The sequence below is a fragment of the Suncus etruscus genome, chromosome 6 (genome assembly GCF_024139225.1).
Source record: "Suncus etruscus isolate mSunEtr1 chromosome 6, mSunEtr1.pri.cur, whole genome shotgun sequence".
Classification (NCBI taxonomy): Eukaryota; Metazoa; Chordata; class Mammalia; order Eulipotyphla; family Soricidae; genus Suncus; species Suncus etruscus.
Window position 1 is genome coordinate 130,418,288 of NC_064853.1, and position 22,251 is coordinate 130,440,538.

Here is a 22,251-nt window from a genome sequence, read left to right on the forward strand (position 1 = left end):
CCTGAGAAAGGGTGGGTGGTACAGCAAGAAAGTGGAGGGATCGATGGATGGAGGGGGAAAGTGGGGTGTTGCTGTTGGCATGCCAGAGGATAATCTGGAAAGGCAGTAGGCAAAAATGGGAGATCAGCAGTGAATGGTTTGCAGCTATTAGTAGTAGTTCTGGGGCCAGAGAGGTAGTACATATCTTGCATAAGACAACTCTGATTTAATAACTGACACTACATGGTCCTCTGAGCATTGCCAGATGAAACCCTGGAAGCCTCCCAAGCACCACTGGGATACTCCCACTAATCCTAGACACCACATTTTCTCAGACTTTCACATTGAACCACTGGCCCAGGTAGCCCAGAATCACTAGGAGAATTCAGAAAAACTGAGCACTGCTCAGATGCTTCACTCCCCCACCAATACATTCAACTTGTGTTTGGGCTGAGTTCATGTGTAAGACATGATTATTAAAGAGCTCTGTCCCACCAGGATATCCAGGAAGCAGATAACTATCTTTCTGTCTCCCAGAATTGTCTTGTGGAAGGGAGGCAAGACGCCTTTGTAGTTGATGGCTTCCCTGCTTCATGGCTCATTAAAGGGCACTAATTCCCTAAAGACTAACTTGTTTCAGCTGTAGCCCGAGGGGTCAGCACTATCCAACATAGCCCTGACTTTTAGGATGTGACAAAGCGGGTGATGAGAGTCTGTCTCTACCGCCTTCTCATCTTGCCCTGAAAAAGATGAGCCCTGGGCCCGGAGAGATAGCACAGCGGCGTTTGCCTTGCAAGCAGCCGATCCAGGACCAAAGGTGGTTGATTCGAATCCTGGTGTCCCATGTGGTCCCCCGTGCCTGCCAGGAGCTATTTCTGAGCAGACAGCCAGGAGTCACCCCTGAGCATCACCCGGTGTGGCCCAAAAACAAAACAAAACAAAAAAGATGAGCCCTGAGTGAGTAGAACTTTGAGGAGAGCCAATACATGTCTGAAAAACTCTAGGAATTAGTAAAAGAAATAGTAAGAGAAAACTGAAGAAATATATATTTTTTATTCATGGAGGAGCAAAAGATGAACTGTTCTCATATTTAGAGGAAGGAATGCAGGATAGAGATGTACTTTTAGCTGTAGAGACTTGCCTTTCAAGTGTAAAGATCTAAGTTGAATCCCTGGAACTGCAAAAATATAAAAATTAAAAAAATTAAATAGGTGAGAGAATGAAGCAAATTTTCCTGGGCCATCTAGGTTACTGATTGTACAACTATAATATTAACTCAGGAAAGCAATCTGTAGATCCCAAGCTTATAATGAAAAATATCCTTTTAGGGGTTGGAGAGTGGCACAAGTGGTAGGGCTTTAGCCTTGCACATGCTAATCTAGGTAGGTAGGTTTGATCCCCCAGCATCCCATATAGTCCCCCAAGCCAGGAGCGATTTATTTTTGTTTGGTTTTTGGGTCACACCCAGCAGCGCTCAGGGGTTACATCTGGATCTACACTCAGAAATCGCTCCTGGAAGGCTTGGGGGACCATATGAGATGCCAGGATTCGAACCAATGACCTTTTGCATGAAAGGCAAACGCCTTGCCTCCATTCTATCTCTCCGGCCCCAGCCAGGAGTGATTTCTAAGCACATTGTCAGGAGTAACCCCTGAGCATCATCGGGTGTGGCCCAAAACCAAAAATAAAAAAATCCATTTAATGAATACAACAGCTGCTGAGGACAGTATTAGGCTTAGTCATTGTATTGGCAATATCATGCTTTTAGGTACTTTCTTCAAAATTGCCATATTGCATAATGACTTTCATGTTGTCAGGGATGAATTAGGGGATTAATGAAAGTGATAAATTCAAATGACTCCCAAGGTCTTGGAAGGTAAGATAAAGTTTTTGGAGCAGACAAGTTGTATGTAACTGCTGTCTGGAGGGATTCCTGGCAGAACCTGGAGAACTCTGTTTCATTTAAAGCATTGCTTTCCCAAGGGTTCATAACAATCCCCACCAGGAGATTGTTGGACCACTATGGAGGTTGGGAGGTACAAGCCTCTGGTGCATTTGGGGGTATTTTCTTTTAGCTTGCTTAAATATACTAGATTTCCAGGAAGAATCTGAATAACTTTTATTTTCATAAAAGGGGGTGGTAAGCCAAGTTAGTTCTATGTGGAACCATAGTCCTCAAATTATTTAGTATTATAATCCAAAGGTAAATCAATACAATTAAATTTTAATTAAATAAAGGAACATTTTTGTTTGTTTGTTTAGGCTACACCTGACTTGCTCAGGGTTTACTACTGGCTCTGTGCTCCTGCCAGGCTTAGGGACCATATGGGGTACTAGAGACTGAATCTAGTTGAATCTGACAGCTGGAGTCAGCAATTTAGTTTAGTTTTGTTTTGTTTTTATAAAGGACTAGGTAATAAATAGACTTGTGAACCCTATAATAGGAAGAAAGCAGCCACTGGTAATATATGAAAAGGGGATTTGGTTGTATGGCACTAAACTCACTTTACAAAAACAGATGACAGGAAGTACAGAGATACAGTGCAGAAAGTAAGGTGCTTACCTTGCACATGGGCAACCCAGGCTCAAACCCTCGTGCCACATATGGTCCCCCAAGCACTATCAGAAGTAATCCTTGGGGCTAGAGCAATCGTACACTACCTAGTGTGGCCCCAAAATATTAACACCAAATGAAAAAATGATAGTCCACATGAACTGTAGGTTCAGATCTTCAAGTTTTTTCAAGAGGAAATGAAAATTGATTTTTTGTTTATTTGTTTGTTTGTTTGTTTTGGGTCACACCCGGTAGTGCTCAGGAGTTATTCCTGGCTCTATGCTCAGAACTTGCTCCTGGCAGGCTTGTGGGACCATATGGGATGTTGGGATTCGAACCACCGTCCTTCTTCGTCTAAGGCAAACACCCTAACGCTGTGCTATCTCTCTGGCCCCTGGAAATTGGTATTTTATGTGACATTTCCCAAGTCTGAAAATACAATCTAAGCTGCCAGTTTGCAGTCCCTAATTCAGTGACCTTTATATTGCCAAAGAAGCTTATATACTTCTGTTCAGAAAATAAAGCATAAATACCAAACATCATAGCATGTTTGCTAAGTAAAGAACACAATGGTTCAGTAGAGAGAGCTTTTTCACTGTAACATCACTAAGGACCTTCTGGAGGAGGTGGTGCTTAGCAGGGGTTTTAACATTAGGAAATATTTTCCAAGTAAATTTTAGTGTGGGAGCATTCCCAGTAAAGGCACTGGAATGAGGAAAAATATTTGGGAACCACAAATATTCATTTTGACAGCAGCAGCAGATAAGGCCAGGAAACCCTGGAAAGAGATCCAGGATGGCCAGGGTCTTGGGTCTGGATGGTGGCTCTCAAGCTTCAAACTCAGAAGCGCCCTTGAGGAAGGCTGCTGTTAATGCAGGGCAGGAGGATCGGAGGTGGCTCTGGCAAAAAGCAGCTGCCTTGCAAGTGTGAGACCACTTGCATCAAGCATGTTCCCAGCAGCTCTGTGGTTTGGGACCACTAGAACCACAACTGAGGGTCCAATCTTCATCATACAGTCAGAAATGTGTGAGCTCGGGGCCGGGTAGGTGGCGCTGGAGGTAAGGTGTCTGCCTTGCAAGCGCTAGCCAAGGAAGGACCGCGGTTCGATACCCCGGCGTCCCATATGGTCCCCCCAAGCCAGGGGCGATTTCTGAGCACATAGCCAGGAGTAACCCCTGAGCGTCAAACGGGTGTGGCCCAAAAACCAAAAAAAAAAAAAAAAAAAGAAATGTGTGAGCTCGGCAAGTAAAGCTTACGAGCCTTACTGAGTACCATGAGGCAGGAATCACCTGTGTGTGGGCACCACAACATGCCTAGTGACCACTACAATCAGAATGTGCACCAGAGCCAGAGTTGAAAAGTATGTGAACCAGGAAGCACCAAGTCTGAGTGTGAGATCACACATCCATGAGCCCTCAGCTCATTGAAACATCAGCAGAAGTGGAAGAAGGAGGGAAAGGTAGTTAAGTTGAGGTGACAAGGGATTGAAACAAGGAGGTCAGTTGAGATTGTCCTAGACTAAATACTTATGTGCCCGCCCCTAAAATTATGCTTACAAGGTGATAGTATTTAGAGGTGAGATCCTGGGGAAACAATAGGGTTTGCGTTCATGAAAATGAAACCTCTATGTTGCCCATATAAGGGGCTAAAAGTACCCGAATTTTTTCTCTCCAGTACATGAAACAGCAAGAGAATGGCATGTTTTTAATTTTCTTTCTTTGGTGGTGGTGGTGGTGGTGGTGGTGATGATGATGATGGTGTGTGTGTGTGTGTGTGTGTGTGTGTGTGTGTGTTTGTATGTGTGTTGAAGGGGAGAGAATGGGCACACCAGTTGTGCTCAAGGCTCACTCCTCGTCCTCAGGGATCACTACTGTTATATTCAGAGGATCATATGATTACCAAGGATAGAACTCAGGACAGCTTTATGTAAGGCAAGTGCCCCTACCCATTGCCCTATCTCTCCAGACTAAGAAAGCTTAGATTGTAAGCCAGGAAGAGGGTCCTTTCCAAGAACCCAGACTGGCCAGCCTCCTCCTAATTTTGGACTTCCCGTTTCCCTAACTGTGAGAAGTAAACGTTTCTAGCAGCTCCAGTCTACTATAGAGATTGTTGTAATATGCAGTAATGGTTTCTTGAAATGGATTCTGAGCTCAGAGCCAATTTCTAGCCCTGAAGCTAGAATAAAAATGCCCAAGAAGGGAGGAAGCTCACAAATTTAAGCAAAATAACAGGGAGACTGATCTGAGTGGAGAGGTGGCATGTGGGGAACCCTACAGAAGCTGATGCAGGGGTGTCTGCAACACGTCCCAGTTTCATTTCAGCATTCTCTGAAGCACTCTGCAAGCACTTTTTCTCATGACGAGGGAAAGGGGTTTGAACTGCATGTGTTCTGTAGTTCATAAAAACTCCACATATGCATACAAAATTTTTGTTTGATTTTGGTTTGGGACCACATAGGTAGTTCTCAGGATTGACTCCTGACTGTGCTCAGAGATCACTTCTGGTGGATTCAAGGGACTATATGGCAAGCTGGGGGTTAAACCTGAGTTGGCCACATGTAATGCAATCACCCTACTTCTGTACTTTCACTCCAGTCCCCCAAAATAAAATTAAAAGGGAGCAGAAGAAGTATTTGCAATCAATTCAACAGATCAAATATTTTTATTTTAATATTTAAATATCTCTTTAGCGGGGCCAGAGAGATAGCATGGAGGTAGGCTGTTTGCCTTGCATGCAGAAGGACGGTGGTTCGAATTCCGGCATCCCATATGGTCCCCTGAGCCTGCCAGGAGCGATTTCTGAGCAAGAGAGCCAGGAGTAACCCCTGAGTACTGCCGGGTGTGACCCTCCTCACAAATATCTCTTTAGCAATAGTCTTAATAGTCTGCATAAAGATAAAAAAGGACAGTTTGTAGAAGAAAATCAAATAGTCACATTTAAAATTTCATTATTGGTCCAGAGAGATAACACAGGAGGTAGGGTGATTCCTTAGCACAGAACTAGAGGTTACCCTTGAGCACCACCAGGTGTACCCCAAAGACAAAAACAAATACAAAAAAAAGAAAAGAAAAAGAGAGACCAAAAAAATCCATGCTAGGAGCCATAGAGGTAGATAGTACAAGAGGTAAAGCACTTGCCTTTCATGTGGTACTTCAACTGTGATCATGGTTAAATCCCAGTTACCACTTATGATCCCTGGAGCACTGTCCGAAGTGACCCCTAAACTACCCTTAGTCACTCCTGAGCTTTACAGGCTGTGCTCCCCCCAAAAAAGCTATTTGAAGACAATTTGAAAAGTGTTTTGAGGAATGTTGAGCTTAGAAACAACAGGATATAAATGACTATACTTACAGTACAACTTAATGATTATATAGTCATTTTGGCTTATGTTTATTCAGTTTCCTAACATTTTAATCAGATGTGCTTTGATCTTCCTATAAGCCATTATCCCTTCTTGAGAAATCCAAAGTTAAACAACTCACTTGAGATAGTAACTAAAAAGAACGAAGCCTCTTTGCTTGAACAGCCTTACTTGTCTTGCTTAAATGCCTAAATTGAGGGCCAGAGCAATAGTACAGTGGTAGGGGGCACTTGCCTTGCATGCAGTTGACCTAGGTTCAAACCTCAATACGCCATATGGTTCTTTGAGCTTCACCAGGAGTAGTCCCTGACTGAATGCAGAGCCAGGAGTATGCCCTAAGCACCAACTGATGTGACGCACCCTGCCCAATTTTTTTTTTTTTTTTTTTTTTTTTTTTTTTTGGTTTTTGGGCCACACCCGTTTGACGCTCAGGGGTTACTCCTGGCTATGTGCTTAGAAATCGCCCCTGGCTTGGGGGGACCATATGGGACGCCGGGGGATCGAACCGCGGTCCTTCCTTGGCTAGCGCTTGCAAGGCAGACACCTTACCTCTAGCGCCACCTCGCCGGCCCCACCCTGCCCAATTTTTAAAATATTTTTTACTTTTTTGGTTTGGAAGGCCGGATAGATAACATGGAGGTATGGCATTTGCCTTGCATGCAGAAAGATGGTGGTTTGAACCCCAGCATCCCATATGGTCCCTCAAGCCTGCCAAGAGTGATTTCTGAGTGTAGAGCCAGTAACCCCTAAGTGCTGCTGGTTGTGACCCCAAAACCAAAAAAAAAATTTTTTTTTGGTTTGGGGCTTCACCTAGTGGTCAGGGGTTAATCCAGGGTCTGCACTCGGTGGTCATTCTTGGCAGTGCTTGGGATGCTGGGCATCAAACCCAGGTTGGCAGTGTTCAAGGCAAACACCTTACCTGCTGTGCTACTGCTCTGGCCCCACTGCCCCATTTTTTTTAAAACCACTGAGCTGTGAAAAAAGGCAGAAGGGGAAAGTCCTGGTTGGTGCCATTAGTCAGTCTTACTTCAAGTGAAAGACAACTTCAAAAAAAAATGGGTGCTCTCCCTGACTCCCCAATTTCTGCCAGGTCTCACAATTAGCCCAACAGTACATCTCATGAGCAGTAACATAGTAACATGCTTCCTATCTGGCCCATTCTCACTCTACTTTTGCCTAAATTTTCAAATTGGCCCCTGAAGGAGGCCTCCCCACCTCTCCCTACTCTGTGCCCACCAAAGCCACAGTATGCTGATGTCATATGGTTGCTTTGGGGTTTGTTTATGACTTTAGTATTTTACAGAGTATGAGGCATGTATGGTCAGGTCTCCCAGTTCTACTTCTCTCTTTCCTCTAGGGACTGTTACCTTAATACAGTGCTTCTCAATAATTTCTGTCATGCCCTCTAGGAAGAAGAAATTTTTGTGCCCCCCCCACGCGACTGTAAATAGTATCTTTATTAAAAAAATTTTAACCTGCCAAACAAAATATATAAAATAATTTGAGCTGATTTTTTAATCAGAGGTGTTGTTTGGACTAATGGCTACAATGAGCACGTTTGGCAATGCATAGCTTTTCGAAGCGGGGTTTGAAGCAGGACACAGCAACTCTCAGCTTCAGAGACATACAGAGACATAATTAGCTTGTTATGACAGTGTTTGCCAAGTTCAAACGCGCTCCCCTTTATGGAGCCTCGCGCCCACCCTGAGGGCCGTGCCGCACTATTTGAGAACCACTGTCTTAATCCTATCTCTTTAACCTGAGGACAGCACACCTGCAGGCTCCTCCTAGCAGGTGACCGAGGTGCCCTATGACCTTGTGCTTGCTGTCAGAGCTCTCAGCTAGAGGGTCTCCTGGCTGCCCCCCCCCCATTGACAGCCTCCTACAGTTGCTTTTTTACTGTCCAGGCTCAATTTCCTTCCTGTTCATTGTCTGTCAGGAGGGGCGTCTGGCAGGCTCAGGGGCTTTGAAGTTAATGGCTACTTTTATTTCCTTCTCCTGGACTCTGGGCGTTCCTAGGATCTTGGTCCATTGTTCCCCATAGACTCCTGGTCAGACTGGAAGGCTCCTTACCACACACTATTCCAGAACTCCCAATTGGGGTTGATGGTCTGCATGGCATGGTCACAGGGTATTAAAAAAAAAAAAAAGCCAATATTATTTTAAAAAATAAATGAAAAGAAAAAAACCCAGGAGATACTCCTTTTCTTCTTTCTTTGAATGTGACAGCAACCTGGCAAAAATGGGCCCAAATTCTGAGATTGGATAATCAGAAAGAAATGGAAGAAGAGCCTTGTGAATTTGTCATGAACTCTCTGGCTCTACTTCTTGTGGCCCTGACACCTTGGCTCTAATGGAGCTTGGCCATCAAACACCTGCTACTGTCCTCTAAGACATTCTTCTGTGAGGGATGAGGGGGAGCAGTGAGGATGTCTTCAATTAGGTCAGTGAGTTTTCTTCCAGCCAGCAAGCTTCTGTAACTTACTTGGTTGTTCTATTTTAGACTTTATTTTTCGTTTGGGGGTGTCCACACCAGCAATGCTTAGGAGTTATTCCTGGTTCTGCATCCAGGAATTATACCTGGTGGTGCTCAGGGATGCTGGTTGCATAAAAGACAAGCACCCTACACACTGTACTATTTCTCCATGCCCTTCTTTGCTTTTTATTTTTTTGATTTTGGGGTCACACCCGGCAGTGCTCAGGGGTTAGTCCTAGCTCTACGCTCAGAAATCGCTCCTGGCAGGCTCGGGAACATATGGGATGATGGGATTCGAACCACTGTCCTTCTGCATGCAAGGCAAACGCCTTACCTCCAAGCTATCTCTCTGGCCCCCTTCTTTGATTTTTTTGGGGGGCCACACCCGGCGTTGCTCAGAGGTTACTCCTGGCTGTCTGCTCAGAAATAGCTCCTGGCAGGCACAGGGGGACCATATGGGACACCGGGATTCGAACCAACCACCTTTGGTCCTGGATCGGCTGCTTGCAAGGCAAACGCTGCTGTGCTATCTCTCCGGGCTCCCTTCTTTGATTTTTTAATACCCTGTCTCCTAGCTTTGTTTTATTCTATCTCTAGGTTTATACACTTAAGGACCCAAACCCATTCCTTTCATCGACAGAAAGAGACACTGAGTCCCTGAAGGAAGACTGCTTGCCTATGACTCATAGTTTTCAGTGCTTTCTTGAGACTTTAAAGAGCAGCATTCTAAGAAAGTTCTAGACACTAGAAATGATATTTGGGAACACAAATATTAGAATGATTAATACTTCGGCTCATTTCTCTTTTTCATGAGTCTCTCAAGGAAAGAAATTCTTTTGGTTTGTTTGATTTAGGGTCACACCGGCGGCACTCAGGGATTGCTCCTGGTTCTTCACTTAGAAATCGCTCCTGGCTGACTTGGGGAATCAAACTTGGGTCTGTCTTGGGTTGGCAAATGCCTATTGCTGTGCTATCACTCCACCCTCAAGATATTCTATTTTATTACATAAATTTAATCACGTGAATCTTGAGGTCTGAAGAGCTTGTGCATCCAGGGGCACACAGCTTTCTAAATATCACTTGAGGGGCCGGAGCAGTGGTGCTAGAGGTAAGACATCTGCCTTGCAAGCCCAACCTAGGTTCGATCCCCTGCATCCCATATGGTCCCCTCAAGCCAGGGGCGATTTCTGAGCACACAGCCAGAAGTAACCCCTGAGCATGAACGGGTGTGGCCCAAAAACAAAAACAAAAAAATATCAAACATCTAAGGAAAAGGGTATGATAATTTCTTACCAATTTGAAGTCAGAGCCATGTAATTCCAATAGATTCCCATTAACTCTGCTATCCACAAGTTCATTACTGATCTATTAATTCAGCAAACCCGTACTAACCACCTCAACTCTTTCTTTTTGTGGGGGGAGGGGCAAGGGAATACCCAGCAATGCTTAGGGCTTACTCCTACCACTGTACTCAACAATCAGTCTTGGGGACCACCATGTGGTGCCAAGGATTGAACCGGGACTGGCCATATGCTAAGCAAACATCATGATCTCTGTACTATTGCTCCAGCTCCAAAATGCCCTAGATATTTTAATTTTTTTGCAAACTCATGTTTCCCTGTCTGGTTCCCAGACCTAATCTAAAGACTTTTATCTGAAGAATTGTTAGTCAGGGATCCTAAAGGATTTGGTCAGTGTCCTTGATTTTGGAGAACCCACAGCTAGAAACAATTGAAAGGGTTTGGCTTGGCATTTAAAGACAAAAGTGATAAGCAAGTTGGAACTTTAAAGTTTATGACCCAGACATCTTTTTCTATCCCTATAAACCAAATCAGCCTCCATGCTTTTGGTGCTAAGTGAAACAATGTCAGCAATTAAGATCCGAAGGAGATAGGATTTAAAGCATATAAAGAGCAGAGAACTTGAAGAATTTATATCACCCAGGACATTCACTTCTGGAAGCACACGGCTGGAAACAACACAAATGTTCAACAAATTAAAACTGTGTGTGTCTGTCATGATGGACCCATGCTATGGGAATAGTTGCAGTAACTGCAGCTTTGTAGACATTGCCAAGGAACACACTTGTGAAGAAAACAAGTGCAGAAGGATGTATATACTACCATTGATGAAAAAAGAGAGACACGAATATATGTGTCATAAATGTATAGATTACTATTGCAAGGAAACCATAAAGCTCTGGTTTTTCTTGAAAAGAAAGCTGAGAATAGGATGAGAACATGTATATTTCACCATTTATATTTGTAATGCTATAACTTATAGAATATGCAGAAAGAATAAAAAAGGAAGGTTAGCACAGTGTAAGCAATGAATAGTGATAGACTTGTTCTCTCAGAAATATCAGAAAGGTTCAAGAATAATTTATGGGACTCCCCCTACCCTATTTGATTGCTGGGAAAATTGTGGCTAGCAGAATCTTGCTCTCAATCTGTGTTCCCAGACTGTGAGCCTCAGCTATTAGGAATGGGAAAGGTGGTAATTGGCTTGTAATAAATACTTGAGAGAGATTAATTTCTGAGCGTTAGGGCAATGGTAGAGGGAATAGGGCATTTGCCTTTCCCACAGTTGACCAAGATTCAATTTCCAGTGCCACAAGCCCAGCAGATTGTGATTCCTGAGCACAGAGAGCAGTAACCCCAGAGTTTCACCTCCCCCTGAGTTTCACGTCGTAGGACCCAATAACAACAACAAAAGTTTTCATTTTCTTTTTTTTTTCTTTCTTTTGTTTTTGTTTTTGGGCTACACCTAGTGATGCTCAGGGGTTTACTCCTGTCTATGTGCTCAGAATTTGCTTCTGGCTCAGGGGACCACATGGAATGCCAGGAATTGAACCCAGGTCCATCCTGGGTCAGCCACATGCAAGGCGAATGCCCTAACACTGTGCTATCATTCCTGCCCCAAAATTTTCATTTTCTAATGAGTGAATGAAAGAATGAATAAATCAATGTTATTGTGACTCATTAAGGATCTTGTGGAACAATGTAACTTTTTTTAAATTGTTTTAGATTTTTGGGTCACACCCGGCAGCGCTCAGGGGTTGCTCCTGGCTCTATGCTCAGAAATCACTCCTGGGGCCCGGAGAGATAGCACAGCGGCGTTTGCCTTGCAAGCAGCCGATTCAGGACCAAAGGTGGTTGGTTTGAATCCCGGTGTCCCATAGGGTCCCCCGTGCCTGCCAGGAGCTATTTCTGAGCAGACAGCCAGGAGTAACCTCTGAGCACTGCCAGGTGTGGCCCAAAAACCAAAAAAAAACACAAAGAAATAGAAATCACTCCTGGCAGGCTCAGAGGAGACCATATGGGATGCCGGGATTCAAATTACCGTCCTTCTGCAAGCAAGGCAAACACCCTACCTCCATGCTATCTCCCTGGCCCCCTGGAACATGTAACTTACTTGTGTTATTCCTCTGTATATTGATGTAGAGTTTGTTTTTGTTTTGAAGACACAGCAATGTTCAGGGGCTTCTCCTGGGTGTGTCCCCAAAACAAAAAATAAAAGCTGACCAATAAAGAAATTAAATAGGGGTTCCCAAGGAATAGCTCATGGGCAAAACAAACAAACAAAAACAAAACCCCAAACCTTCCTGTTTTTCAAGCACCAAAGTGCAAATTTGACCTTCAGTGCTGCCTACAAAAGCAAAGCAGGTTCTGGCATTGAACCTGCCCAACTCCAGCACAAGTATCTTAAGTATCACTGTTTTTCTACAGGCCATACACAGTGATTCCTGCCAACCTACCTGCAGGTTCTGTGAAGGCCCAAGGACTCTGGGCTGCTTTGTCCCTGGAATGCTAGGGATCATTCAGGCCAGCAACTTATTTGTGACCTCTGGCGCTTTATCCAGCTATACTGAAGGAATCATGTGGTACTAGGGGATTGAATTTGAGTCATCTATATGTAAGTTATGTCTCTTAGTTGACCCTTATACTAGTCTGCTTCTTTCCCCAATTCCCCCAAAAATATTGTTTTGTTTTGGGGTCATACCCAGTGATGAGCTGTGTTTACTACCGACTGTGGTGTGGAGGGGTCCATTTGGGATGCCAGCAACTGAACCCAGGTTGACTGCATGCAAAGTAAGTATTCTACCTACTGTACTATCACTCCATCCCCTCTCCACCAAATTTTTGTTTTGGAGCCACATCCAGCAATGTTCAGGGGTTACTCCTGGTTCTATGTTCATAAATTACTCCGGGCAGTGCTGGGAGGCTTGGCAGGCCCCCAGCCATCCTTGTCTTTTTCCCCTGACTCCAGGCCTTCCCTGGGTGCCAGCTCAGATGGCCAGAAGTGGGTTCAGGTGGACTCTTAGTGGTCCTTAGGTTCCCCCCTCCCTCCGTACTCCAGGGGGGAGGTGCATGGGGAGGAGGGCAGGCAGACATCTGGTTTCCGATTTCCTCTTTGATTCTGGAGACCAGCTCTTGCCAGGTATAGGGTTTTACTCCCCTGGACTTCAGTTTTTCCCTGGGCACCAGTCTAGGTGGACTCTATAGGGGTCAACAGGCTTTCCCCCATCTCTCCCTACACTAATGGTAATGCGCTCTGGGAGGAGGGCAGGCTGTTCTAGCACTGGTTTATATTGGGACAGTCAGTGGAAACTTTTTCTCTTTGTTTTCATATTGATAGTATTGTGTGCATATATTCTATATATCCATAATATCCATCTTGTATTGGGACCTTGATACTGCCCTACAAAGCTCATTTCTAATATTTTACTGCCTCAGTCCCAACCCTTACTTCCCCCCATCCTCCCATGTAGGTGCAGCTAATGATATGAAGCTCACCACATAGAGTGATAAGTGCAGTTAGAGAAATAACTACACTGAAAACTATCATAACAATGTGAATGAATGAGGGAAAAAGAAAGCCTGTCTCGAGTACAGGTGTGGGTGGGGTGGGGAGTAGGTAGATCTGGGAAATTGGTGGTGGGAATCCTGCACTGGTGAAGGGGGGGGGTGTTCTTTACATGACTGTAATCATACAACTACAATTATATTTGTAATCGCGGTGTTTAAATAAAGATAATTATTAAAAAAATTACTCCGGGCAGACTCAGAACCTATATAAAATGCTAGGGATTAAACCTGAGTCATTGTTTGCAAGGCAAACACCCTATTCACTGTACTATCATTTTGGCCCCCAAAAATATTTTTAAGAGAAAATATTTGAACTATTAGTTCTGTCAGTTAAAAAGCCTTGTAATGAAAATCCCTGTAAATAAATCTTCTTAGTCATCTACTTATTTTGTTATATAGTGCCAGAAGGAGAATAGTTGGATCAAATTACATATATATATAATATATAGACATTTGTTTTTGGGGGGAAGGATCTCCTCAGTGGTACTATATGGTGTCAGGAGGCCATGTACTGCTAGGGTCCTTTGTATACAGGCATGTGCCCCAGCCCTTTGAGATAGCTCCCCAGTCCCCTTATGATACTTCTGGGACCTAAGAAGACCATGAGTTCTGGGGTTCAAACTAGGATCAGCCACATGCATGACCCCAAAAGATATATTTAAAAATTTTTTTTGTTAACTTGTCTTTCAAATGGACTATATTAATATATATTCTTGATATTGTACATTTGTCAGCTTTGAAAAAACTACTGACAAAAATAAATGAATTTAAAAAAACTACTGACAAAAATAAATGAATCCCACTATTTTGAAAAGAAATAGAATGTTTTTGTTAACACGAGTACTTTTGTTTTAATTTTTATTTTATGTGTGGAGGTTGAACACATTTGAATACATCCAAAGCATGCATGTATGAGCATTTAAAAAGTGGTATCAGGGGCCAGAGCAATACAGCAGGTAGGGCATTTGCCTTGCATGCAGCCAAATCAGGTTTGATTCCTGACATCCCATATGGTCCCCTGATCCTATCAGGAGTAATTCTTGAGTACAGAGCCAGGAAATAACCCCCAAGCACTGCTGAGTGTAGTCTAAAAATAAAATTAAGTAGTATTAGCCTCTTGGACTACTGTAATATTCCAATGATTCAACATCAAGAACTGATGCATTCTTGGAGCAGGGTAATCAACCCATGACCTTTCCATGACTAGATTAACTCTGGACGCAGGCAGGACATTTTGTGAAGAATTGGTTTTAAAGAATGTCGTTGGATTTACTTTTAGGCCCTAAAGAACCCCATGATATAAATTTTAAATGGTATCTGTTCAAGCATTCTTTATTCTAGCAGTTGGCCTGAACATGTTAGATGAAAAATGAACTCAGACATCCAAGCTCCTCACTCCAATCTCAGCCCTTGAACCCCATTCTTCTTGTTTAGTCTATACTCAAATACAAGAACCTCCGCAGAAAACTTTCTCATTATTCAACAATACAAAGATATAATCATCTTTTAAGGGTAAGGATAATCTATGTTTTGAAATCCAATAGGTCTTCTTGGAGGGGGGGAATACTTTTTTTCATCTTTTCTTTAAACAATTGAATTGAGATATAATTCAAATATTACAGTTAATCTTTTTTTTTTTTTTTTTTTTTTTTTTTTTGGTTTTTGGGCCACACCCGGTGACGCTCAGGGGTTACTCCTGGCTATGCGCTCAGAAGTCGCTCCTGGCTTGGGGGACCATATGGGACGCCGGGGGATCGAACCGCGGTCCGTCTCCTAGGCTAGCGCAGGTAAGGCAGGCACCTTACCTCCAGCGCCACCGCCCGGCCCCTACAGTTAATCTTTTAAAGTAATTCAGGGCTTGGGAAATAGTACAGTTATATATGTATATATATATATATAACTCTTACATATAGATAGTGTAGTTTCATTCCCTCTTCACTCTCATCTACCCACAATCATTAGACTTGTATAAAATGATTTATTTGGGTAAAATTAATATCTTAGCCCTCTTTTTCTTCATACCTCCCTATTTTTGTTTGTTTTGAGGGCTGCAACTGAAGCTACACAGGACTTATTCCTGGCTCTGCACTCAGGGGTCACTCCTGGTGTTCTTAGAGAGCCATATAGGGTGCTAGAAAACAAACCTAGGTGCTTTTCTGCAAGGCCCGCTTCCTATCTGTTGTATTATTACTAGAAACTAGATTTTTGTGAATTTTTTCCTAGGCATCTTACACACTGATAGAAGTTTCCTTTTTTTTTTTTACACACCAAAACAACTCTTTATGGGTGTAGTTTGTGGCTCAGTGATGGAGCACATGCCTCGCATGTGAGAAGTCTTGGCTTGGATCCCCCAGAACTGTAAAAACAGCACAAACAGAGACATGAACACTTGCTCTTTAAATTCCAATCAAAGTTATCAAAGCTGACTTAATCTTTTGATTCACCGGGGTGGTAGGAAACCGGTTAGAAACTGAAGTCGTTTTGGCAGCAGCAGCTTACTGTGTGATCCTTATACTCTTGGCCTGCGAGTATTTAGCGGTATTGTTCAGTTGATGACGTGCAGCAGGTTGGTGCATCTTTGAGGAGCGTGGGAGGCGAGACTGGAAGACACACCCGCAGTGCTCAGGGGCTCTCTTTCTGGCTCTGTGCTCAGGGGTCACTCCTGGCTGGTGCTTACTTGGGAAGCCATCTGCAGTGCTTGATGGAACCCAATCGTCTGTATGTAAGGTGGGTGAGCGCCTTACCCACCCGTATCTCTCTTCCCAGGAGAACACATTTGATTTCCAGGGTTCTCAGCTTTAGAGATTTTGAGAAACCCGGGACAAATGACTCAGTGAGTAGATGTGTCAGTAATTGGCCCAATTGCGGAGGAATGGATCCTAGAGGGCCTTTCTGAGAAGTCACCTGAATTTGAAAGGCAATGCAGGGGCTAGAGTGGTGGCGCAGCGGTAGGGCGTTTGCCTTGCACGTGCTAACCAAGGACGGACCATGGTTCGATTCCCCGACGTCCCATATTGTCCTCCAAGCCAGGATCGATTTCTGAGCGCAGAGCCAGGAGTAACCCCTGGGCGTCACTGGGTGTGGCCCCAAAATAAAACAAACACACAAACAAACAAACAAACAAACAAAATATATTCCGTCCAGGGGGGCTTCTAAAAAGAAATGAGGGGCCGGAGAGATAGCATGGAGGTAAGGCGTTTGCCTTTCATGCAGAAGGTCATCGGTTCGAATCCCGGCGTCCCATATGGTCCCCCGTGCCTGCCAGGAGCAATTTCTGAGCACGGAGCCAGGAAAAAACCCTGAGCACTGCCGGGTGTGACCCAAAAACCGCACGCACACACACACACACACACACACACACACACACACACACACACACACACACACACACACACACACACAGAAATGAGTTTCTTTCCATGCAAGTGTCGTAGCCTAGACTTCGCCGTGGCACCATAAATACCAAGTGACCCCGAAGGATGCTTTTGGGGCGTGCGTGCACATCAGCTTCCCGAGGACCGACGAGGCAGAAGAGGAGAAAAAAATAAAAGACATGGAACGACAGCCCTCAGGTGTGCCAGTGCTCCGGGAGCCCAAACTTTCTGGGGGCGGCGGGCCCGCGCGCGCAAAACGCGCGCTGCGTACGCGCAGGTGGCACCGCGCTCCGTGCGCTGCGCTGCGCTCCGCTCCGGCGTCGCGGCCCGGGGGAGTGCCCGGGAGGCCCCGGGGAGCCGGGCCGAGGTGAGAGGACGCGGGCACCGGGCGGGGCGGAGGCGGGGCGGCAGGAAGCGGAGCCCACGCCGGCCGAGAGCGGCCCCGAGTCCCGGCCCCTCCGCCCCGCGGGGTGGGTGCGCGCTTGGAGACGCATGCGCCGGGCCCGGCCCCCGAGTCCCCGGCGGAGGCGGCGGGAGCCTGCGGGAGACGGCGAGCCGCGGCGGGACGGGAGCGGAGCGCCTCGCAGGAGGGTCGGACCCCTGGGTGTCCCGGGGGGCCGCGCCTGGCTCGTGTCCGGGGGCCCCCAGCGCGCCCCGAGAGGGATGCGTAAGTCTTCGCGCGCAGCCCGCTCGGGAGCGGGACAAAGGCGGGGCGGCGGGCAGGACTTGGGGACGGCGAGCTGGAGCCCCTCGGGAACTCGCTCTCACTTGGCGCAGACCAGGACGAGCCCTGGAGTCGGGGCGCCGCGAGAGGAGGGTCGGGGCACCACCACCTAGCCCGGGCGCGGGCGACCTCCCTGCCCTCTGCGCCGCTGCCTGGGGCGGGAGGCGCCCAGTTGGGGGGTCCCTGGCCCGGGGTTCTAGGGAGAGGGCTTGAGCGGGGACGCCCGGCGGCCGCTGAAGTCGCGCGTGTCCGTCCAGGGTGCGCCCCCGGAGCCCAGCAGCCTCGGACCCCGGCGCTGTGATCGCGGCGATGGACGAGCCCTGGTGGGACGGACGCGTCGCCTCGGACGTGCACTGCACCCTGCGCCAGAAGGTCAGTCCCCCCAAAAACCTAGCCGGTCTCAAACGGGGCGCCGAGAGTCCCTGGCGCTCTCTGCGCCGTGTTTTCACTTCCACGTGTGAACTCCGACTCCCCAAGCCCACTTCCCCCCTGGTTCTTAGCCGTCTTTCAGAGCTTGGGGTGTAGAAAGGAGATCTAAGGGGCGTCTCTACCCTGGAACCCCAGTCTAAGTGTGGATAGCACTGGCCTGCTTAAGGCTGTGCTTCCCATGCCATTGCTGCCTGAGACGGTTTCACAGGATGCTGGAAAGGACTGAAAGTTTATTTAAATGTGGATTGCAAAGAAACAACAGTCCGGCAAGTTCTGCCGAGGAGAAACCAGCCTGAATTTTCATCTATTGTCATCAAGTAGCAGCTCCTTTTAAAAATTAAATTTAGACAATAAAGGTAGTGCCTCCCTAAAAATAAATAGTAGGTTAATGTAGTATAAGAAATGTATGCTTGCTTCCCTCCACCCCACCCTAGAGGTGACACGATTAAGGGTTCACTTGTGCTCTGCTTCCACTAGCGGGAGGGGGCTTCTGAAATGTGATCCCACCCTCCCCTCTCAAAAGGAGGTGTGCTGGGCATCAAAGGTGGAAAAAGCCAGGTGGGGAAGGTCTAGACTAGAGCCTGTGTCCTGCAGGTGCCTCGTCTAGACTGTTTTCTTGTGCATAACTGGAAAGCAATTATGTCCTGGGTTTATGGGGCTGCTGTGTCAAACTTACGTCAAACTGACACTTTAGACAACAGAATATATTCTCATACAATTTGGGAAAATAGAAATGCTTTAATCTTTATTTGGGGGTGCCGTGGGGGGAGGAATGCTTGAGCCTCCTCTGGTGGTACGGTACTCCAGGTGCCAGGGATCAAACCAGGGTTGACTGCATGGACCACAAGCACTTTAGCATCTGTACTATCTCTCTGGCTATCTAAGTGTTTTATAGAAGCATCTTTCCTTCATCTAGTGGTGACCAGCACTCCAAGCTCTCCTTGGCTTGTTGCATTTTATGTAGCTAGCTGCCTTCTTTTTTTGTCACATAGCTGTCGGTTTAGCCGTTTCTTTTCTTGCCAGAATCACCTTTCACACGTTCCATATAATCCCATCTTAAATTTTGTTGGGGTGGTGCATACCCTGTGGTGTTCAGGGATACTCCCAGATTAGTTGCTTCTAGTTGAGGGTTGGATGGGGCTACTTGATGTTGTGGCCAGGAACCTAGTGGTGCGGGGAATTGAATACACAGCATCTATTCCAACCCCTCGGATTATCTTCCTTGCCTTTTAATTTATCTGACAACCCCCTTTATTAAACCAGGTAACTTCTGGGGTTCCTTGTTGATAAGAACTTAGGGAAAGAAGGAGGATGAGGTCCTCATAAAAAGGTATCAGAATCCCTATCCAGACATGCCTCACTTTTGTGTCATTTGTCTATGGAGCTGTGCTCCAAAAGTCAACACTCAGAATTTTTGTATCCCAGCCAAATGCTTTTTCTCATTTTTTGCATTAACCCTCCTCTGTGTCCCTTGGTCAAAGAGAAGAGCCACCTGGAATGTTGTCCAGATCTGCTTGTTTTATCATAGACAGAAAGAGTAAGACTGTAGGCCCTGCAGTCACTCCCAGTCCTCGAAATGTAGCAAGATGGAATTAGTAGGGTTAGTAAGTCTGTTTGGAAACTTAGGCTTCTCCAGTAATTGTCAGCTCTACCAATAAAATAAACACTTTGCCTCATTGGTCCCCTCCACTGAGGTGGTGCTCAGGGATCATTCCTGGCATGTTCAGGGATGGACCTGATATTGGCTGCATGCAAGGCAGATACCTTAACTAACCGGTGTACTCTCTCTCTCCAGCCCTGAAAGCCCAGTTCTTTTTTGTTTTGTTTTGTTTTTGTTTTGGGGTCACACCAAGCGGCACTCAGGAGTTACTCCTGGCTCTGCGCTCAGAAATCACTCCTGGGGCCGGAGAGATAGCATGGAGGTAAGGTGTTTGCCTTTCATGCAGAAGGTCCGTGGTTCAAATCCCGGCGTCCCATATGGTCCCCCGTGCCTGCCAGGAGCGATTTCTGAGCATAGAGCCAGGAGTAACCCCTGAGCACTGCCGGGTGTGACCCAAAAACCAAAAAAAAAAAAAAAAAAAAGAAATCACTCCTGGCAGGCTTGGGGGACCATATGGGATGCTGAGATTGGAACCATAGTCTGTCCTGGATCCCTGGATCTGCTGCTTGCAAGGCAAATGCCCTACAGCTGTGCTATTCGCTCTGGCCCCAAGCCCAGCCTTTTTTACAAAAACATGAGTATTCGGGGCCGGAGAGATAGCATGGAGGTAAGGCGTTTGCCTCTCATGCAGGAGGTCATCGGTTCGAATCCCGGCGTCCCATATATGGTCCTCCCGTGCCTGCCAGGAGCAATTTCTGAGCCTGGAGCCAGGAATAACCCCTGAGCACTGCCGGGTGTGACCCAAAAACCACAAAAAAAAAAAAAAAAAAAACATGAGTATTCTAAACTCTTCCTTTTTCTCAAAAACGCTCCTCCCCAATAATTTTGCTCCCCAGCAGTATAGTGCCACTTGAATTCCTGCCCATCTCACAGGAAGAGGGAGGAATTTGCTGAGTGTTTACAGATTAGAATTAGAAAAACACTGTGTGTGGGGAGGGGCATGCTGGGTGGTAAGTATAGTATATATTGCCTTCACACAGTTGACCTGGGTTTGATCCCTGACAACCCATGTGGTCTCCTGACCACCCTCAGGAGTAATCTCTAAGCACAGAGCCAGCAGTAAGTCCTATGCCCTTCTGAGTATGCTCCCACCCTCAAAAATAAAAGGAAAACAAAACACTTGTAACTAATATAATACCCAAATTCACCTAGGACTTAAAGTTGGCCTTCTAATTCTTTTTTTTGTTTTGTTTTGTTTTTTTGGGCCACACCCTGTGACGCTCAGGGGTTACTCCTGGCTATGCACTCAGAAGTTGCTCCTGGCTTCTTGGGGGACCATATGGGACGCCAGGGGATCGAACCGCGGTCCGTCCTAGGCTAGCGCAGGCAAGGCAGGCACCTTACCTCCAGCGCCACCGCCCGGCCCCAGCCTTCTAATTCTTATGACCCCTCTCCCTAGTATAGATAGTGACTAATTTTCTCCTTGAAGTCTACTCCCTACTCTCAGAAGCTGCTTCTTCCCGAGAAATTTGACTTTTGGAGTTCAGAGAAAGGATTGAAAGCAAGGGAGCCCTGTGTCCACACTTGAAGTGTGAAGCCTGCGTCTTTGTTTCCCCAAAGTGCAATTCTTGATTAAACATCTCCTCTGATAGTATGTTTCTCATTATATAGAATATTTTTCAAGTCTCTGCTACACAAAGGATACTCAGTGTACGTTCAATGTTGCTAGATGATCACAAAGTACGTTTCTCGAGGATATTTCCACCTGACTGATACAGGAAACCAAGCTGAACTCACAGAGGTCGTTAAGAGCCCGGCTTTTCAACACAGCCTTATAATCTGATATGTAAATGTAACTCCATGGAAACAAAACTTGGTGTTGGATGCAAATTCATAATGGTTGAATCTGGAGCCACTTATTTAATCTCTCTGCGTCTTTTTTTATCCTGACATCATAGCCCATCCTGACCTTCAGTCCTACAAAAGTCAGGGCTGAGATTTCCTGCTTAAAGATCTCCAGTTCATCCTCTTGTCATAATAAAATTTCTCATCCTCCCACTACCTGTGAGACAGCCTGCTTTCTCTCCTCTTCCCTCCCTGCTCATATTTACTTCCCTTTTCTTCTGGCAGAAATCAAGTTTATTCCTATCTCAGGACCCTTGCACAGACTGTTCCCTTTACAGGGAGCCCTGCTTTTTGAAAGTTCCCATTACACCATTTGACTTTGACAAAAGCTCTGCTAATTGTAAAACCTGCAGAGGATTATCACTTCTAGAACAAAAGGTACTATGTGAAAATAGCATCCTGGTGCTTTGGAGCGACATCTGAGCAACAAGAGGTCCTGTCCTGCCAAATTCTCCCCAGGACTTGTATTATACAGTCTATGTTAGAATAGCATGATCTTCTTTCTTTTGTGTCTTTTTTGTTCTAATTTAATATTTTATTTCCAAGGCCCCAAAACTCTCAAAAATATTTTAACTGGGGCCGGAGCGTTGGCGCAAGTGGTAGGGCATTTGCCTTGCACATGCTGACCTAGGATGGACCACAGTTCGATCCCCCTGCATCCCATATGGCCCCCCAAGCCAGGAGCGATTTCTGAGCACATAGCCAGGAGTAACCCCTAAGCGTCAAAGGGTGTGGCCCAAAGACCAAAAAATATATACATATATTTTAATCGAGGGAGTGGAGAGATAGTTCAGTGGGTAAGGTGCTTTGCCTTGTACACTGACAAAAGAATCAGTCCCCCATACAATATAAAATTTCCTTAGCTCTTTCGAGTGTGATTCCTAAAATGTCTGAGCACAGACATGTGTCCCAAAAAACAACAAAACATTTTTCTACTAAAATAAGTTAGTTTTTCAGTTTATGCTGTTTCAGCTTTTGAAA

At 45.7% G+C, this 22,251-nt stretch overlaps 2 protein-coding genes across 2 annotated transcripts in view; one reads left to right on the forward strand and one right to left on the reverse strand.

Annotated features, from left to right (window-relative positions):
• Positions 1 to 22,251, reverse strand: part of GABRA1 (gamma-aminobutyric acid type A receptor subunit alpha1) — a 1,147,113-nt gene that overhangs the window by 1,059,143 nt on the left and 65,719 nt on the right. The gene's annotated exons all lie outside the window — the stretch shown is intronic.
• CCNJL (cyclin J like) overlaps positions 17,626 to 22,251 on the forward strand; it is a 44,600-nt gene continuing 39,974 nt past the window's right edge. Inside the window, exon 1 of the mRNA XM_049776072.1 lies at positions 17,626 to 17,708. Coding sequence (XP_049632029.1) covers positions 17,646 to 17,708 — 63 coding nt within the window. The 5' untranslated portion in view covers positions 17,626 to 17,645. The remainder of the gene's footprint in view (positions 17,709 to 22,251) is intronic.